The sequence below is a fragment of the Aethalodelphis obliquidens genome, unplaced genomic scaffold (assembly GCF_003676395.1).
Source record: "Aethalodelphis obliquidens isolate GAN/ISIS:26980383/991018 unplaced genomic scaffold, ASM367639v1 scaffold17, whole genome shotgun sequence".
NCBI lineage: Eukaryota > Metazoa > Chordata > Mammalia > Artiodactyla > Delphinidae > Aethalodelphis > Aethalodelphis obliquidens.
In genome coordinates this window covers 24982814-24999803 of record NW_020837961.1, presented here as the reverse complement: position 1 = coordinate 24999803, position 16990 = coordinate 24982814, and the positions used below count along the sequence as shown (strand labels likewise).

Genomic DNA, 16990 nt, shown 5'->3' with positions numbered 1-16990 from the left:
CAAAGAAATTACTGAATTTTCTTAAAGCCATTCAGCTACTTTGTGGCCAAACGGGATTTGAACCCGTATAATCTGGCTCCCAAGTTTGTGCTCTTAACCACCGCACACAGTGCTCAAGGAGAAAATCTTCAGAACAACCGGAGAGAAAAGACAACTTTCTAAAGCAACAACAACTAGTCTGGCAGCTGACTTCTCTAAAGCAGTAAGAGAGGACAAAATAAAATGGAATATCTTCAGGTGCTGTGGGAAAATGGCCACCTCCCTGCCCCCGAAGATTATTGACAATCATTCAAGAGTGAGGCTGAGTTCTTCTTCCTGTCCTCCTCCTATTTCTCTTCCTTTCCTCATCATTTCTTTAAAAAATAATTTGGGTTCCCTTCCCTCCTCTTGAGGCAGCTGGGGTTAGGGTGCCTTCAGGTCCAGGGCTGAGGAGGCAGCCAGGACCAAGAGGGCTGGTCAGTGCTCAAGCTGAGGAGGCGACTGGGGCTGGGTTTTGGGTGGAGGTAAGACTGAAGAGGCCACCAGGGCTGAGAGGGCCAGGATAGCCATTGTATGTAGGAGGTATGGGGATATGACTAAATTGAGGGTAATTAGTGCTAAAAATGTGTGATCTCACTTTTATGTGGAATTTAAGAAATAAAACAAACTAGTGAATATAACAAAAAACAAGCAGACTCACAGACCTAGAGAAGAAACTAGTGGTTCCATTGGGGAGAGGGGATGGGGGAGGAGCAAGGTAGGGGTAGAGGATTAAGAGGTACAAACTACTATGTATAAAATAAGCTACAAGGATGTACAACACAGGGAATATAGCCAGTATTTTGTAGTAACTATTAATAGATTATAACCTTTAAAAATTGTGAATCACTATACGGTACACCTGTAACTTATGTAATATTGTACCTCAATATATTTCAATTAAAAAAACTTAAAAAAAATGATGAGGCCATGTCAGAAGTTATACAGGAGCCAACTTGAAAGGACATGCACTGGTCAAATTTGGAATTATTTGAGCATCAAAATAAATAATGATTGTAAAAGATTATACTCCACTGAATAAAATAGGAACCCAGGAGTCCATACTAATATCCATAAATAACCGAATAAACAAATCGATGGGGAGAATTCCAGGCTATAAACATAGAAAGAATGATGGAGTTAGGAAATCGCCATTTGGCACTGCTGTAGAAGTAATACGCATAATTGATTCAGGCATGAATCATCCATGGAGGTTAAAACTAGCTCTTGAAAGTTAATGAAGGAACAGGGTGGTAGTATTCTCAAAGTATTTTAATTAAAAAGGGGGAAACAGTAACTTCGCTGAGGAGAAACCTAGAAGATAACCACCTTTAAACCAAATGAGCAAAGTGAACATCCCCGGTAGTGGGGCAAATGGACATCATTGCCGCCGAATGTGGTACATTAAGAAGAGTATAGCGTCACTTCTGAGGCATTCCTGTCAAAATGCATCACCTGAATTTAATCATGAGAACGACACAGAGAAACCCAAATAGGGGGACACTCTGCGAAATAACTGGCCTGTACTCTTCAAAAATACCGAGGTTATAAAAAGCATGGAAAGATTAAGGAATTGTTCTAGATAAAGAGACATGACAACTAAGTGCAAAATATGACTCTAGATTGGGACAGTTGGGTGAAGTTTGATGGGACTGGATTGATGGTAGATGGTGGTATCATGATCAAGATAATTTCCTGATTTAGCAGGTTTTACTGTGGTTGTATATGGGAGTGTCCTTGTCGTTTAGGAAATACGCTCTGAAGTGTTAATGGTGTATCACGTCTGCAACTTACACTCAGTTGGTTCTGAAGATAATGATTGTGTGTGTGCATGTGTGTGCTTGAGTGTGTATGCCTGTTCATACCTCTTTTGTGGTGGTTGTGTAGATGTAAATTTTTGTTTCATTCTAAACAGGTCTGCATACTATGTCACCCTTTAACCTGGTTTCTAAAAATGTTTCGTAAAGTTTCTATTGATCTAGTTTTGAGCTTAGTTGACCTTTGCAATCTCAACAAAAAATACTGATTCAGAGTACCCCAAATCACAAATTTATTACATTTATACATTTTTTACTTATTATTTTCACATAGTTTCTTTCTATTTATTTGCTTTGTATTTTTTGTTTCTAATTTTTTATTGAGATATAGTTGATGTACGATAGTATATAAGTTCATAATTTCTCATTAGTTTAATATATTTTAAACATATGCAATCCACTCCTTGGTGTTTTATAATGAGAAAATAATGGTATTTAGAGTCAGACAGACTTGGTTTTACACCCCATTTCTGCTTCTATCTAGCTGTTTGAATGTGGGCAAAGTTCTCATGGGTTTTTTTTTTTTGGTTCACAGTTTCCTCATCCATAGGCAACTCAGGATTGTTGTCAGGAACAAATTGGAAACATGAAAAGCCTAAGCAGAGTTGCTGGCATGTAAGAGACATGCAGTAAGCATTGCCTTTCCTCACTTCATTCTTCCTCCTCTCACCAAAATCATCCACACAAGCCTCCCGGGCATAGGGAAGTGCAAAGCTTATTAATAAGGGACCATAGGAAAGGGCTCTGTCCCTGCCCTTTTGTTCATATTTGGCTTCTCTCCTTGTAGCTGATTCTTGCCTTATTTCTGTAATTAAGTCATCCATCATCATCCAGAAGATGAACCAAGCCAGATGGTGATCACAGTTTGCGGGGGAGGATGGGAGTAGAGCACAGAGAGGATGAGAGGATTGCTGGAGTGGGTTACTGGGGACCAGCAGCCAGTGTCAGTGAGGAGGATTGGATAGAGCAGAGCAGGTCTTTCCAACCTGGATACTATTATCTCTGCTGTTACAGCAGCTAACGATCTCTACGAAAAATACTGATTGATCATGGCCAAATGACTGTCTGATTCTCCTCTCTGACTCCTTACTCAGCAAGCAAATTTTAGCTGTTCTGAGTCTTGAAGCCATTCAGTGTTTGCAGTTTCTTCCCTTTCATTGATGGTTTCCATTTTTCCTTTGTTCTTTTCGGGGTGTTTTCCTTATTGCTAGCCTTCTTTACACTTTTATATGTAAATATATATTCCCTAAATGTCCACATACATTTTATGCCATCTTTATTACATGTTAGTTCATTTCTATTTCCTTCGTATTCTTCCTCTTCTTTTAATGTCTGTGGGGTCGGGGGGTGTGGTAACTGGGCGAAGGTGCTCAAAAGGCACAAACATTCAGTTGAAAAATCTAAAGAAAAAATATGTATCTGCAAGGTCAGATATATATAATAAATGTTGTATGTGCGGCGAATAGGAGCTGTTGTTGACAGCCTTGTCCGTTCATCTGTCATCAGATGTGAAGTACAGTAAGTCCAGTGCGACCTGAAGCCTAGCCTTCTTTTTTTGGAACCAAATTCTAGGGTTAGGGTTCTGCTGCCTGGCAAGAGCTCAAGTGCTGAAATTCCAAGACCATATCCTTCTTTTTTTAATTAAAAAGATTTTTAAATTGAAGCAGAGTTGATTTACAATGTCTTGTTGGTTTCAGGTGTACAGCAAGGTGATCCAGTTATATGCATATGTGTATATCATCGTAGTTTTGATTTCAAGCCCATGTCCTTAGTTCTGTTCTGACCCTACCACATTGCACATCTTGCATCTAGATGTTTCACAAGTATTTATTGTATCAGTGACTCAGTAAATAACTCAAGATCCTGCTTTCCATCCCATATATTTATACTGGGCCTAGAAACCAGAATAGGATTGAGTGTGGGCCTCTACTGGACCGTGCTCTTATAACACCTTCCATGTTCCCTCCAGCCACTGCCCCATTTCACTGCTCAACTTCCAAGCAAGCAAAATTTGAAATAGCTGTCCCAATCTTTACTTCTTACAGCACTGCCTCTCCTCAGTTGACTCTTATCAAGCCTCCCTAGCACTCTACTTAGAACTTGACTCTGCTCTTGTCAAGGTCACCAGTGACCTCCATCTTGCCAAAGCCACTGGTGGCTTCTCTGTCCTTGTTTTACCCAAACACTTGGCACTACTAGACACAGTCAGTCATTTTCTCCTTGAAACATGTTTTCCTCTTTCTTCATTTCCATGCTACCTCCTTCTCCTGAGGTTCCTACTGCACCTTTTCAGTATCCTATGTGGGTTCTCTGCTGTGCTTAACTTCTGTAAATGTTAGATTGTGTCAGGATTTGGTGGTAAGTCCTGGTCTTTTCTTAGTCTACAGTAACTCCCTAGGAAAGATCATCCAATCTCATGGATTTATGGAACATCAAAATGCATCTGCTACCAAATTGATGTCTTCAGCTCCAACTTCTCCCCCAAATGCCAGACTCATACATCAAGATGCCTATTTGATGTCTCATTTTGGATATCTAATAAGCATCTCAAGCTTACCATATGCAAAATAGAATTCTTGATCACACCTCCCCCATCCTTAAACTGCTTCTGCCTTAATCTATCTCATTTCAGTTAATGGCTCTACCCATTACTTGGATTTAAGAGTTTTCCTAGATTTCTCTCTTTTCAGCATTTCCCCCTCCCCGTATCTAAGTCATCAGCAAATCCTATTGGGTCTACCTTCAAAATACATTTTGAGTTCATCATCTTCTCTTCATCTTCACTGTCACTACCCAAATGCAAGATGCCATCAACTCTTGCCTGTTATGCTACAATTATGCCCTAATTTGTCCCCCTGCTTCTATTCTGATCCCCCTAAAATTCTGATTTCACATATCAGCTAAAGTAACCTTTTCAGAATGTAAAACTCTTGTTGTGTCACCATACTCTCTCCCAGCTCTTCCCTTGTTTTAAGACATCTCTTGGTGTCTTCTGTTGCCCTGAGGATAAAATCTAGACTCCTTATCCCAACCAATAAGGTCCTGTTACCTAGCCCTGCCTTCCTCCTTGGCCCTACCTTATACCACACCCCATACTCAGCACACTTCAACAGCACAAAGTTTCTCTCCCCAAACACACCAAGCCCATTTCTTCCTTAGGGCCTTTGTACTAGCCACCCCCTCTGTCTGGAACATTCTTTCCTCCAGTCTTCACTGGATTGGCTCGTTCTCGTCATGCAGGTGTCAACTCACACGGCACCTCCTCACTGACCTTCCCTGAGTGCTTCCCCAGCACTTTCTATCACATCAACCTGTTTTGTTTTCTTCAAAGCCGTTATTATTATCCAAGTTATCTTGTTCCTTTATCTGCTGTATGTCAATCCCCACTAGAGTGTAAACTCTGAGAGAGGAGGGTCCTTGTCTGCCCTTTTCATCCCAATACTCCTGCTGTTTATATAGTGCCTGGCACCTATACTGTGCTAAATAGCTATAGAATAAGTTAACCATTTCCCAGGACTCAGAGTAGAACAAAAAGCCTGGGAATTTTCAAGTCTTACCAGTTAGCAGTCTGTCTGTGTTACGTATTCACAGGTAAGCTTTCACTTTTCCCACCTTGCTATTTTTTCTCTCCCTTCTTTTCTCTTCTTCAGGGTGGACTTGTCTTTGTTTCCATCTCTAAACAGCCTTTCCAAGGCCACATTTCATCCTTCTGGTCTTTTGACATCACTCAGAGATTCGTTTGTGAAGGAAAGTAAGTCCAGCATGCAGTGGTCCATAAAGCTGTTTCTTATTACATCAAATTAAAGGACTTCCTGATCACTGGTCCAAGCCTTGTCTACTTTTCTTAAAACAAATGTTCCACTGTTGTTACAGTATAATCGCGTATAGATTCCCCTTTGGAGTTTCTGATTTTCTTGATCTTCATCTGTCTTCTTTGACTTCTTTTGTGATGAAGAATCTTTTTGATACTCCTTCTCTTACTATACTGAAACTAGAAAGATAACCAAATATTTAAGCTGTAGTGGATGTCACACATTCATTGGGCGTGTGTATAAGTGTATGTAACTATTACCAGTTTTTACATAGCTTGTTCTACCTTGATATTTCATTGCTGAAATAAATATGAAATTGTAGGACACTGACTTATGTAAAGAGATTTATCTATTTTTTTTTTCAGTACAGAATCTTTTTCGTTTTTTGATTGAGAGGGTCCAGTAGAAGAGTTCTACTCTTTCTCAGGCATTTGTACATGTCCACACATTTCCACATATTTTCAGAAATCTCAAGGTGTTCTGATTACATGATGTTGCAGACAATGCCAATGCTCTGTTGTTAACACTTTGAACACTTGTGCCTTATATACATCTGTACTGCCTGAAGAGCTCACTGTGCTTTACAGCTCTACCTCTTAAACTCTGGTCCCCAGAGCCTCTGCCCAAAATGAACAACTTCTTTTGCTACTGCTTTATCCAGTTTTTTTCTTTCAGCTTTAGTTTCTACTCTGGTTTGTATTGTTAAATCATACTCCCGAGAATTCTTAAAGGTGTTTCTTCTGCTGTCCTATCTTGATGCTACCCCAGATCTACTCACTGTACAGTGATTACAACCTTGGGTATCCTGCTGCAATCTTTTATTTGTTCTTGAACAACCCACAGACTTACGTCTCAACACCACGTCAGCATAAGAGGATGGGCCAAACTGAAGGACTTCCGTTTTACAGTCTCACTTTGAGACTCGATGTTCAGGAGTGATGTTAGCGAAAAGCCCCATTAAGCAGGGTGTGAAGGAAAGCTCAAGCTGACCCACTGCTAAAAATCCCAGCCTGCTGTGCATGTTCTTCCTGACGTAGACTAAAATATAGTCATGGGGGAGGGAGGGAGATGCAAGAGGGAGGAGATATGGGAACATATGTATATGTATAACTGATTCACTTTGTTATAAGGCAGAAACTAACACACCATTGTAAAGCAGTTATACTCCAATAAAGATGTTAAAAAAAAAAAAAAAAACATAGTCATGGGGTTTGTTTGGTTTTTTTTCAAGCTAAAGGTCCCACAGCAAAAGCAGAAAAGTTACCTGTGATCAATTGTGTATATTTGGGGTGTTGTGTTTTGAAAGCAGCTGTGTCTTATCCTGAAAATTCCTGGATGACTTTATTGTTGCTGGAACTTAGTTGTTAAGTTGGAAGAAATTCCCAGATGTCTGAAAACTTTTCTGACATGATTTTAGTTGACAAATAGTGTACAGGTGGCCTGCTTTTTAAATGAGCATTATTTAATCCACATTAAACCATCTTTTGGTTCTTACAACTGTCTTAACTTTATTAAAGTCAAAAATAATGTTTAGAGAGGGTAAAATCGTAAATATGTTTCATAAATACTTAAAAAAAACAACAAATAGTGCTCCTAGTTGAACGTAAATCTCACTTAGAACTGTAGTTTATCTTTGAAAGAAAAACTTCTGGGACTGAGGGTAAAGCAGTTTTAGAAAAGAAATCAAATATTATGGAATTTGAAAATCTAATTTGGCATATATTAGATTAATGCCCTGTAAAACCCTAAAGTCTGAATTGAGTTTACAGAGGGTTTGACTTAATTCTGTTATTTCTTTTGCTCTTTTTTCCTTTGTTATGTATGTATAAATCTTGGTGACTTTTCCTTTTACGGGTTTAAACATTTAGTACTGAATTCTAAAGCGGCAGGTCCCTCCCTGCTTTTTATTCTCAGTGAACTTTTGAGGAGGTAGTGGACAGGAATTTGTGTGTGTGTGTGAAATTACTTTTTCTATGAATATATGCATAATCCCACAATTTCACCAATGTACACATTTTTTGCTTGCAAATAAGAAGGGATTAAAAAATTTGGTATGTAAAAAGCAAGGTTGATAAAGACCTTTTCATACATTTGTGTCCTAATATGTTTTTATTTTTTAAAAATATGCTGCAGCTGATTGAACTAAATTTGATTTTGACTTGTGCCACACAACTATAATTCCTTCAAAAGCATGTCAATATGCAGTATATTTAAGGTACTGTCAGCAACAATTCCTTCTTTATTTAGAGTAATGTAATCTGAAACTATCAACCTTTTCTACTTTCATGAGCTTTTGACTTTCACACCACAATGCATGAAATAATGCATTTTATTTAAAGCTTTCACTAAAATGTCTGTCACTGGAGGGAAAATTTTTATTTAAATATGCCCCCTCCATTGAAATAGGCTTTTCTGCCATCATCTGGGTGTCTTCCAATATTCTAAGCCCTTTGGATTACTTTGGATTAATTAGTCATCTCTTTATTTATAATAAAACAACATAATGATCCCCTATTGTGGCCAAAGAATTGGACTAAGCAGGGTGATTAAACTGGAGAATAGAATATCAAATGATACCAGAGTCTAGTTACCTTATCAATTTTCTTCAGATAGAAATGATTAAGCAACCTGTTGGATAGTAGATCCAGACTAGAGAGAAGAAAATATAATTAATATTGGAAGGATGTAAAGGGGGGAAAAACCCTGTAAATTGACCTATAATGAGAATAATCCGTGATGCACAGCAAAGAGAATGATCAGTATCTGGAATTCAGTCCCAGCTTGGCTTACATTTATGAGAATATCTTATTCATTTTTATGAATATTAAGTTCTATAAAGTCCAAATTGAGCAAAGGAAAACAAATGACATATATGGTTATCTACAGGTACAGGGTGGGGGGAGCCCAGGGGATAGAAAATACATTGAAATATTGAATAATCAAAGTAGAAACACTAGTCTAGCAAGATAGTCGTGCCATCCATACACACATTGTTTTGGTTTTTTACTTATGTTATAACATTTTATCAAGTTATAACCTCATCTCTGATGTTATTATATGTTGGAGCAAATATATATTAGCACCTGTCTCTACTGCACGCACAGACAGCCATGTTCATTTACTTGTGAAGTGAATTGTTCTATCGATTATGTGCATCCATTATGACAAGTGCTTAGGGGAAGCAGGGCAGATTTTATTCAGGTGAAAAACCTATCCTGAAAGAGCTTCTACTTTAAAAGGGGAGACATGTACACATAAGTATATGAAAAGCAAGATAGTAGAAACTGTGTGCTTTAACAGGGAAGCATATAACTGAGGGACAGGTACCATGGTAACAAGGAGTAAGAGCTCAGAGATTTAGGAGGGAAGATAGAAATATTCAGGGAAAGCTCCATGGAAGAAGTGGAGCTGTTGATCAGAGAACAGTACTAAGCAATTCTGATAGCTGAAAAAAGTTCATGTATGTCTATTAAGGCATGTGTTTTGAAAATTACAGATAATTCATTTTATACTCATAAGAATGAGAATATGAAGGAATGTGATCCCACAGATACATGAATGGAAAAAGGATTTAGAAGGGAGATGTCTTTGCATCTTTCCCAGGTCCTCCATATTTTCATTTGCTCATGTGGTTCATATTTAGTGTATGTGTACATGGTGGGCTCTGCAGGCTGTCTAAGTAGGTACATTGCTAAAGATATAGTGACAGACTTTTGTCTCAGTGTCCTCATATAAGTGCTGATCTAGTATAATTAGCCTTTATAATATGTGATTTAAGGTATAATATTTGTACTCCTTGAAAATTTTTTCATGGCAAGCTGCCTCATGCCTTTGGCCATGTCAGTAATCATTAACCACGTTGTTACAGAAAGGTAGAAAGGAAAATTATGAAGCAAGACCTATTTATTTTGCTTTTCAGTTGCAGCACTGGTAGATAAAAGATTTAATGAGGAGGGCAGAGTCAAGATGGCAGACTAGGAGGACGAGGAATTTGCATCTCCGCACAACTAGTGCACCTACCAGGCACCGGTGGGGAACCACAGACACCTAAAGGATGGGAGGAGTTCCCAGCGACCAGTTGTTTCAATTATATTTTTACCTATCCTAATATATTCTTTATCTTTCTAATTTTATTTTCTTCTTTATTCTTTGATATTGTACTGCTCCCTTTTTTCTTTCTTTTTTTTGCCACACCACGCAGCTTGCAGATCTTGGTTCCCAGGTTGGAGGTCAGGCCTGAGCTCCTGTGGTGGGAGCAACGAGTCTAAACTGCTGGACTAACAGAGAACCTCAGACCTCAGGGAATATTAATCAGAGTGGGGCCTCGCGGAGGTCCTCATCTCAGCACCCAGACCTGGCTCTATCCAACTGCCTGAAAACTCCAGTGCTGGACGCCTCAGGCCTAACAACATATAAGACAGGAATACAGCCCCACCCATCAAAAAGAAAAAATGAAATGACAAAAAAATATGTTACAGATGAAGGAGCACCTACAAGACCAAATAAATGAAGATGAAATAGGCAACCTACCTGAAAAAGAATTCAGAGTAATGATAGTAAAGGTGGTCCAAAATCTTGGAAACAGAATGGGGAAAATACAAGAAACATTTAACAAGGATCTAGAAGAACTAAAGAGTAACCAGACAGTGATGAACAACACAATAACTGAAATTTAAAATACCGTAGAAAGAATCAATAGCAGAATAACTGAGGCAGAAGAATGGATGAGTGCGCTGGAAGATAAAATGGTGGAAATAACTTCCAGGGAGCAGAATAAAGAAAAAAGAATGAAAAGAGTTGAGGACAGTCTCAGAGACCTCTGGGACAACATTAAACACACCAGCATTCCAATTATAGGGGTCCCAGAAGAAGAAGAGAAAAAGAAAGGGTATGAGAAAATATTTGAAGAGATTATAGATGAAAACTTCCCTAACATGGGAAAGGAAATAGTCAGTCAAGTCCAGGAAGTGCAAAGAGTCTCATACAGGATAAAACCAAAGAGAAACATGCCAAGACACATATTAATCAAACTATCAAAAATTAAATACAAAGAAAAATTACTGAAAGCAGCAAGGGAAAAGCAACAAATAACATACAATGGAATCCCCATAAGGTTAACAGCTGATCTTTCAGGAGAAACTCTGCAAGCCAGAGGGAGTAGCAGGACATATTTAAAGTGATGAAAGGGAAAAACCTACAACCAAGATTACTCTACCCAGAAAGGATCTCATTCAGATTCTATGGAGAAATTAAAACCTTTACAGGCAAGCAAAAGTTAAGAGAATTCAGCACCACCAAACCAGCTTTACAACAAATGCTAAAGGAACTTCTCTAGGCAGAAAACATAAGAGAAGGAAAAGACCTACAATAACAAACCCAAAATAATTAAGAAAATGGTAATAGGAACATACATATTGATAATTACCTTAAATGTAAATGGATTAAATACTCCCACCAAAAGACATAGACTGGCTGAATAGATACAAAAACAAGACCCATATATATGCTGTCTACAAGAGACCCACTTCAGACCTAGGGACACATACAGATTGAAAGTGAGGAGATGGAAAAAGATATTCCATGAAAATGTAAATTAAAAGAAAGCTGGAGTAACATTTATTATATCAGACAGAATAGACTTCAAAATAAAGACTATTACAAGAGATAAAGAAGGATACTACATAATGATCAAGGGATCAATCCAAGAAGAAGATATAACAATTTTAAATATTTACGCACCCAACACAGTAGCACCTCAATACATAAGGCAAATTCTAACAGCCATAAAAGGGGAAATCGACAGTAACACAGTCATAGTAGGGGACTTTAACCCCCCACTTTCACCAATGGACAGATGATCCAAAATGAAAATAAATACGGAAACACAAGCTTTAAATGACACATTAAGCAAGATGGAATTAATTGATATTTTTAGTACATTCCATCCAAAAACAACAGAATACACTTTCTTCTCAAGCACTCATGGAACATTCTCCAGGACAGGTCATATCTTGGATCACAAAACAAGCCTTGGTAAATTTAAGAAAATTGAAATCATATCAAGTATCTTTTCTGACCACAACACTATGAGACTAGATATCAATTACAGGAAAAAAAAACTGTAAAAAATACAAACACATGCAGGCTAAACAGTATGCTACTAAATAACCAAGAGATCAATGAAGAAATCAAAGAGGAAATTAAAAAAACCTAGAAACAAATGACAAGGAAAACATGACGACCCAAAACCTATGGGATGCAGCAAAAGCAGTTTTAAGAGGGAAGTTTATAGCAATGCAATCCTACCTCAAGAAACAAGAAAAATCTCAAATAAACAACCTAACCTTACACCTAAAGCAATTAGAAAAAGAAGAAAAAAAAAATCCCAAAGTTAGCAGAAGGAAAGAAATCATAAAGATCAGATGAGAAATAAATGAAAAAGAAATGAAAGAAACAGTAGCAAAGATCAATAAAACTAAAAGCTGTTTCTTTGAGAAGATAAACAAAATTAATAAGGCATTAGCCAGACTCATCAAGAAAAAAAGAGAGAAGACTCAAATCAATAGAATTAGAAATGAAAAAGGAGAATTAACAACTGACGCCACAGAAATACAAAGGATCATGAGACATCACCACAAGCAACTATATGCCAATAAAATGGACAACCTGGAAGAAATGCACAAATTCTTAGAAAAGCACAACCTTCCAAGACTGAACCAGGAAGAAATAGAAAATATAAACAGACCAATCACAAGCAGTGAAATTGTCACTGTGGTTAAAAATCTTCCAACAAACAAAAGCCCAGGACCAGATGGCTTCACAGGTGAATTCTATAAAGCATTGAGAGAAGAGTTAACACCTATCCTTCTCAAACTCTTCCAAAATATAGCAGAGGCAGAAGAACTCCCAAACTCATTCCAGGAGGCCACCGTCACCCTGGTAAACAAAACCAGACAAAGAGGTCACAGAAAAAGAAAACTATAGGCCAATCTCACTGATGAACATAGATGCAAAAATCCTCAAAAAATATGAGCAAATAGAATCCAACAGCACATTAAAAGGATCATACACCATGATCAAGTAGGGTGTATCCCAGGAATGCAAGGATTCTTCAGTATACACAAATCAATCAATGTGATACACCATATTAACAAATTGAAGGATAAAAACCATATGATCATCTCAATAGATGCAGAAAAAGCTTTTGACAGAATTCAACACCACTTATGATAAAAACTCTCCAGAAAGTAGGCATAAAGGGAACCTACCTCAACATAATAAAGTCCATATATGACAAACTCACAGCTAACATCATTCTCAGTAGTGAAAAACTAAAACCATTTCCTCTAAGATCAGAAACAAGAAAAGGTTGCCCACTCTCACCACTATTATTCAACATAGTTTTGGAAGTTTTAGCCACAGCAATCAGAGAAGAAAAAGAAATAAAAGGAATCGAAATTGGAAAAGAAGAAGTAAAACTGTCACTGTTTGCAGATGACATGATACTGTACATAGAGTATCCTAAAGATGCTACCAGAAAACTACTAGAGCTAATCAATGAATTTGGTAAAGTAGCAGGATACAAAATTAATGCACAGAAATCTCTTGCATTCCTATACACTAATGATGAAAAATCTGCAAGAGAAGTTAAGGAAACACTCCCATTTACCATTGCAACAAAAGGAATAAAATTCCTAGGAATAAACCTACCTAAGGAGACAAAAGACCTGTATGCAGAAAACTATTACACTGATGAAAGAAATTAAAGATGATACAAGCAGATGGAGAGATATACCATGTTCTTGGATTGGAAGAATCAACATTGTTAAAATGCCTATACTACCCAAAGGAATCTGCAGATTCAATGCAATCCCTCTCAAACTACCAATGGCATTTTTCACAGAACTAGAACAAAAAATTTCACACTTTGTATGGAAACACAAAAGACTCCGAATAGCCAAAGCAATCTTGAGAAAGAAAAACGGAGCTGGAGGAATCAGGCTCCCTGACTTCAGACTATACTACAAAGCTACAGCAATCAATACAGTATGGTACTGGCACAAAAACAGAAATATAGATCAATGGAACAGGATAGAAACCCCAGAACTAAACCCACACACATGTGGTTACCTTATCTTTGATAAAGGAGGCAAGAGTATACAATAGAGAAAAGACATCCTCTTCAATAAGTGGTGCTGAGAAAACCAGACAACTACATGTAAAAGGATGAAATTAGAACAGTTCCTAACACCATACACAAAAATAAACTGAAAATGGATTAAAGACCTAAATGTAAGGCCTGACACTATAAAACTTTTAGAGGAAAACAAAGGCAGAACACTCTACGACATAAATCACAGCAAGATCCTTTTTGACCCACCTCGTAGAGAAATGGAAATAAAAACAAGGATAAACAAATAAGACCTAATGAAACTTAAAAGCTTTTGCACAGCAAAGGAAAACATAAACAAGAACAAAAGACAACTCTCAGAATGGGAGAAAATATTTGCAAACGAGGCAACTGACAAAGGATTAATCTCCAAAATATATAAGCAGCTCATGCAGCTCAATATGTAAAAAACAAACAACCCAGTCCAAAACTGGGCAGAAGACCTAAATAGACATTTCTCCAAAGAAGATATACAGATTGCCAACAAACATATGAAAGGATGCTCAACACCAGTAATCATTAGAGAAATGCAAATGAAAACTACAGTGAGGTATCACCTCACACCAGTCAGAATGGCCATCATCAAGAAATCTATAAACAATAAATGCTGGAGAGGGTGTGGAGAAAAGGGAACCCTCTTGCACTGTTGGTGGGAATGTATATTGATACAGCCACTATGGAGAACAGTATGGAGCATCCTTAAATATCTAAAAATAGAACTACCATATGACCCAGCAATCCCACTACTAGGCAGATACCCTGAGAAAACCATAATTCAAAAAGAATCATGTACCACAATGTTCATTGCAACACTATTTACAATAGCCAGGACATGGAAGCAACCTATGTGTCTATCGACAGATGAATGGATAAAGAAGCTGTGGCACATATGTATAATGGAATATTACTCAGCCATAAAAAGAAATGAAAGTGAGTTATTTGTAGTGAGGTGGATGGACCTAGAGTCTGACATACAGAGTGAAGTAAGTCAGAAGGAGAAAAACAAATACTGTATGCTAACACATATATATGGAATCTAAAAAAAAAAAAAAGTTTCTGATTAACCTAGGGGCAGGACAGGAATAAAGACACAGAGGTAGAGAATCGACTTGAGGACATGGAGTCAGGGAAGGGTAAGCTGGGGTGAAGTGTAAGAGTAGCATTGACATATACACACTACCTGAGGTAAAATAGATAGCTAGAGGGAAGCAGCTACATAGCACAGGGAGATCAGCTCGATGCTTTGTGTCCACCTAGAGGAATGGTATAGGGAGGGGATGTGGGGATATATATATGCATATAGCTGATTCACTTTGTCGTACAGCAGAGACTAACAACATTGTAAAGCAATTATACTCCTATAAAGATGTTTTAAAAAAAAAAAAAAAGCTTATTGGAAATCCACCCCGTCTTTTCTCTTGTGCTAGTAACCCTTCAGAGAATTTCCTTTTGGGGAGTATCTAACCTGCTGCAAACATTCTAGAAACTGACTGGAAAACGAGCCTGAGGGTCATTATTCATTGTTCATAATGTAGAATTTCATTTAATCCCTTTGTTTTCAGTATGATGTGTCATTGCTCACTCTACATGGTACATGGAATTCCCTGCACTAGAACCTTTCTGGTTCAGTTCCATAGAAAATAAAAATCTTGTTTTCAGTCCCAGGGAGTATATGGGATGGGGGAGGGGATCTTGAATTCTAATTGCTTCTTATACAGGCTTTCAACCAATTGTCCTATTCTCCCTCTTCTTACGCTTACTTTGTCAAGTACGGAGGCTTTCCTGGGTTCTGTGGCTCAAATCAGTTAGTTTCCAAATTTCTTCTTCCCTTTTTTTTTTTTGCAGTGCTTATACCAATTTTTATACCTAGAGATGTGTTTATGTCAGCATGTATATTTTATATTTTCACTTGTCTTGTTTACTATATTTATTTATAATGTTTTTAATATTTTTCTCACTAATTTAATACTATAAAACTGCTTTGAAGCTATTGATTTGCTTTCATAAATTTGAGATATAGATTAATATATTAATAATAAAGAAAATGGAAATGTAACCAACAAGAACTATAATGTGTAAATTACATAAACTTGAGGTGAAAACCACATCTATTAACTGATCATGTAGTTTAGCTGGAACAAGCGTATGCAGTCTTTGATATACATGTGTAACAATAGGTTACAATTCTAAAGAAAAACTGTCAAGCACTGTATTAGGTGTTTACATTGTCTCTTACATAATTTTTAATTTAAAATTTATAAAATGTATGTACACACACACAGAAAAAGACTTAATGAGGTGAAATGTGGAAATAAATACTTGAGTCAGGTTTTCATTCATGTTATAACCATGGATTATGAGAATTTGGAATCTAGGGCTGACCTTGACCAATCTCCAGAGTCAGTGGTATTGGCCTTACATATTAAGTTCAAGAAAATTTGCAATTATTCTGAATAGATTTCCTGATATAATATGAGTAATCTTGTTTAGATGCTAGGATTAGCTATATTCATTGAGATAAATCTTCTATGGGTCTTTGAGATGATTTTACCATATTTATACACAATTTTTCAATGTGATTTTATTTATTTACCTACTTTTATTGAAGTATAGTTACTATACAGTATTACGTAAGTTACAAGGGTACAATATAGTGATTCACAATTTGTAAAGGTTACGATTCATTTATAGTTGTTGTAAAATATTGGCTATATTCCCATTGTTGTGCAATATATTCTTGTAGCTTATTTTATACCTAATAGTTTATACCTCTTAATTTCCTACACCTATATTCCCCAACCCTCCCCTCTCTTCACTGGTAACCACAAGTTTGTTCCCTATGTCTGTGAGTCTGTTTCTTTTTTGTTATATTCACTAATTTGTTGTATTTTTTAAATTCCACATATAAGTGATATCATACAGTATTTGTCTTCCTCTGTCTGACTTATTTCACTTATCATAATGCCCCCCAAGTCCATCCACATTGCTGCAAATGGCAAAATTTCATTCACTTTTATGGCTGAATATATTTCATTCCATACAATGGAATATATATATTCAGATGTGGTGTATATATATATATATATATATATGTATGTATATATGTATATATATATATACACACACATATATACGTGTGTGTATATATATATATATATATATATATATATATA

The 16990-nt window shown here is 36.9% G+C and overlaps 1 protein-coding gene across 5 annotated transcripts in view; it reads left to right on the top strand.

Moving 5' to 3' along the window:
- The window catches only part of SLC10A7 (solute carrier family 10 member 7), a 252970-nt gene that overhangs the window by 103160 nt on the left and 132820 nt on the right, over nucleotides 1-16990 (top strand). Inside the window, exon 6 of one of the 5 annotated variants that reach the window (XM_027117115.1) lies at nucleotides 2371-6758. The exons of the other annotated variants lie outside the window; for them this stretch is intronic. Within the exon in view, the coding sequence (XP_026972916.1) occupies nucleotides 2371-2385 (15 nt within the window). The 3' untranslated portion in view covers nucleotides 2386-6758. Of the gene's footprint in view, nucleotides 1-2370; nucleotides 6759-16990 lie in introns of those variants that run through there. 5 annotated transcript variants of the gene reach the window in all.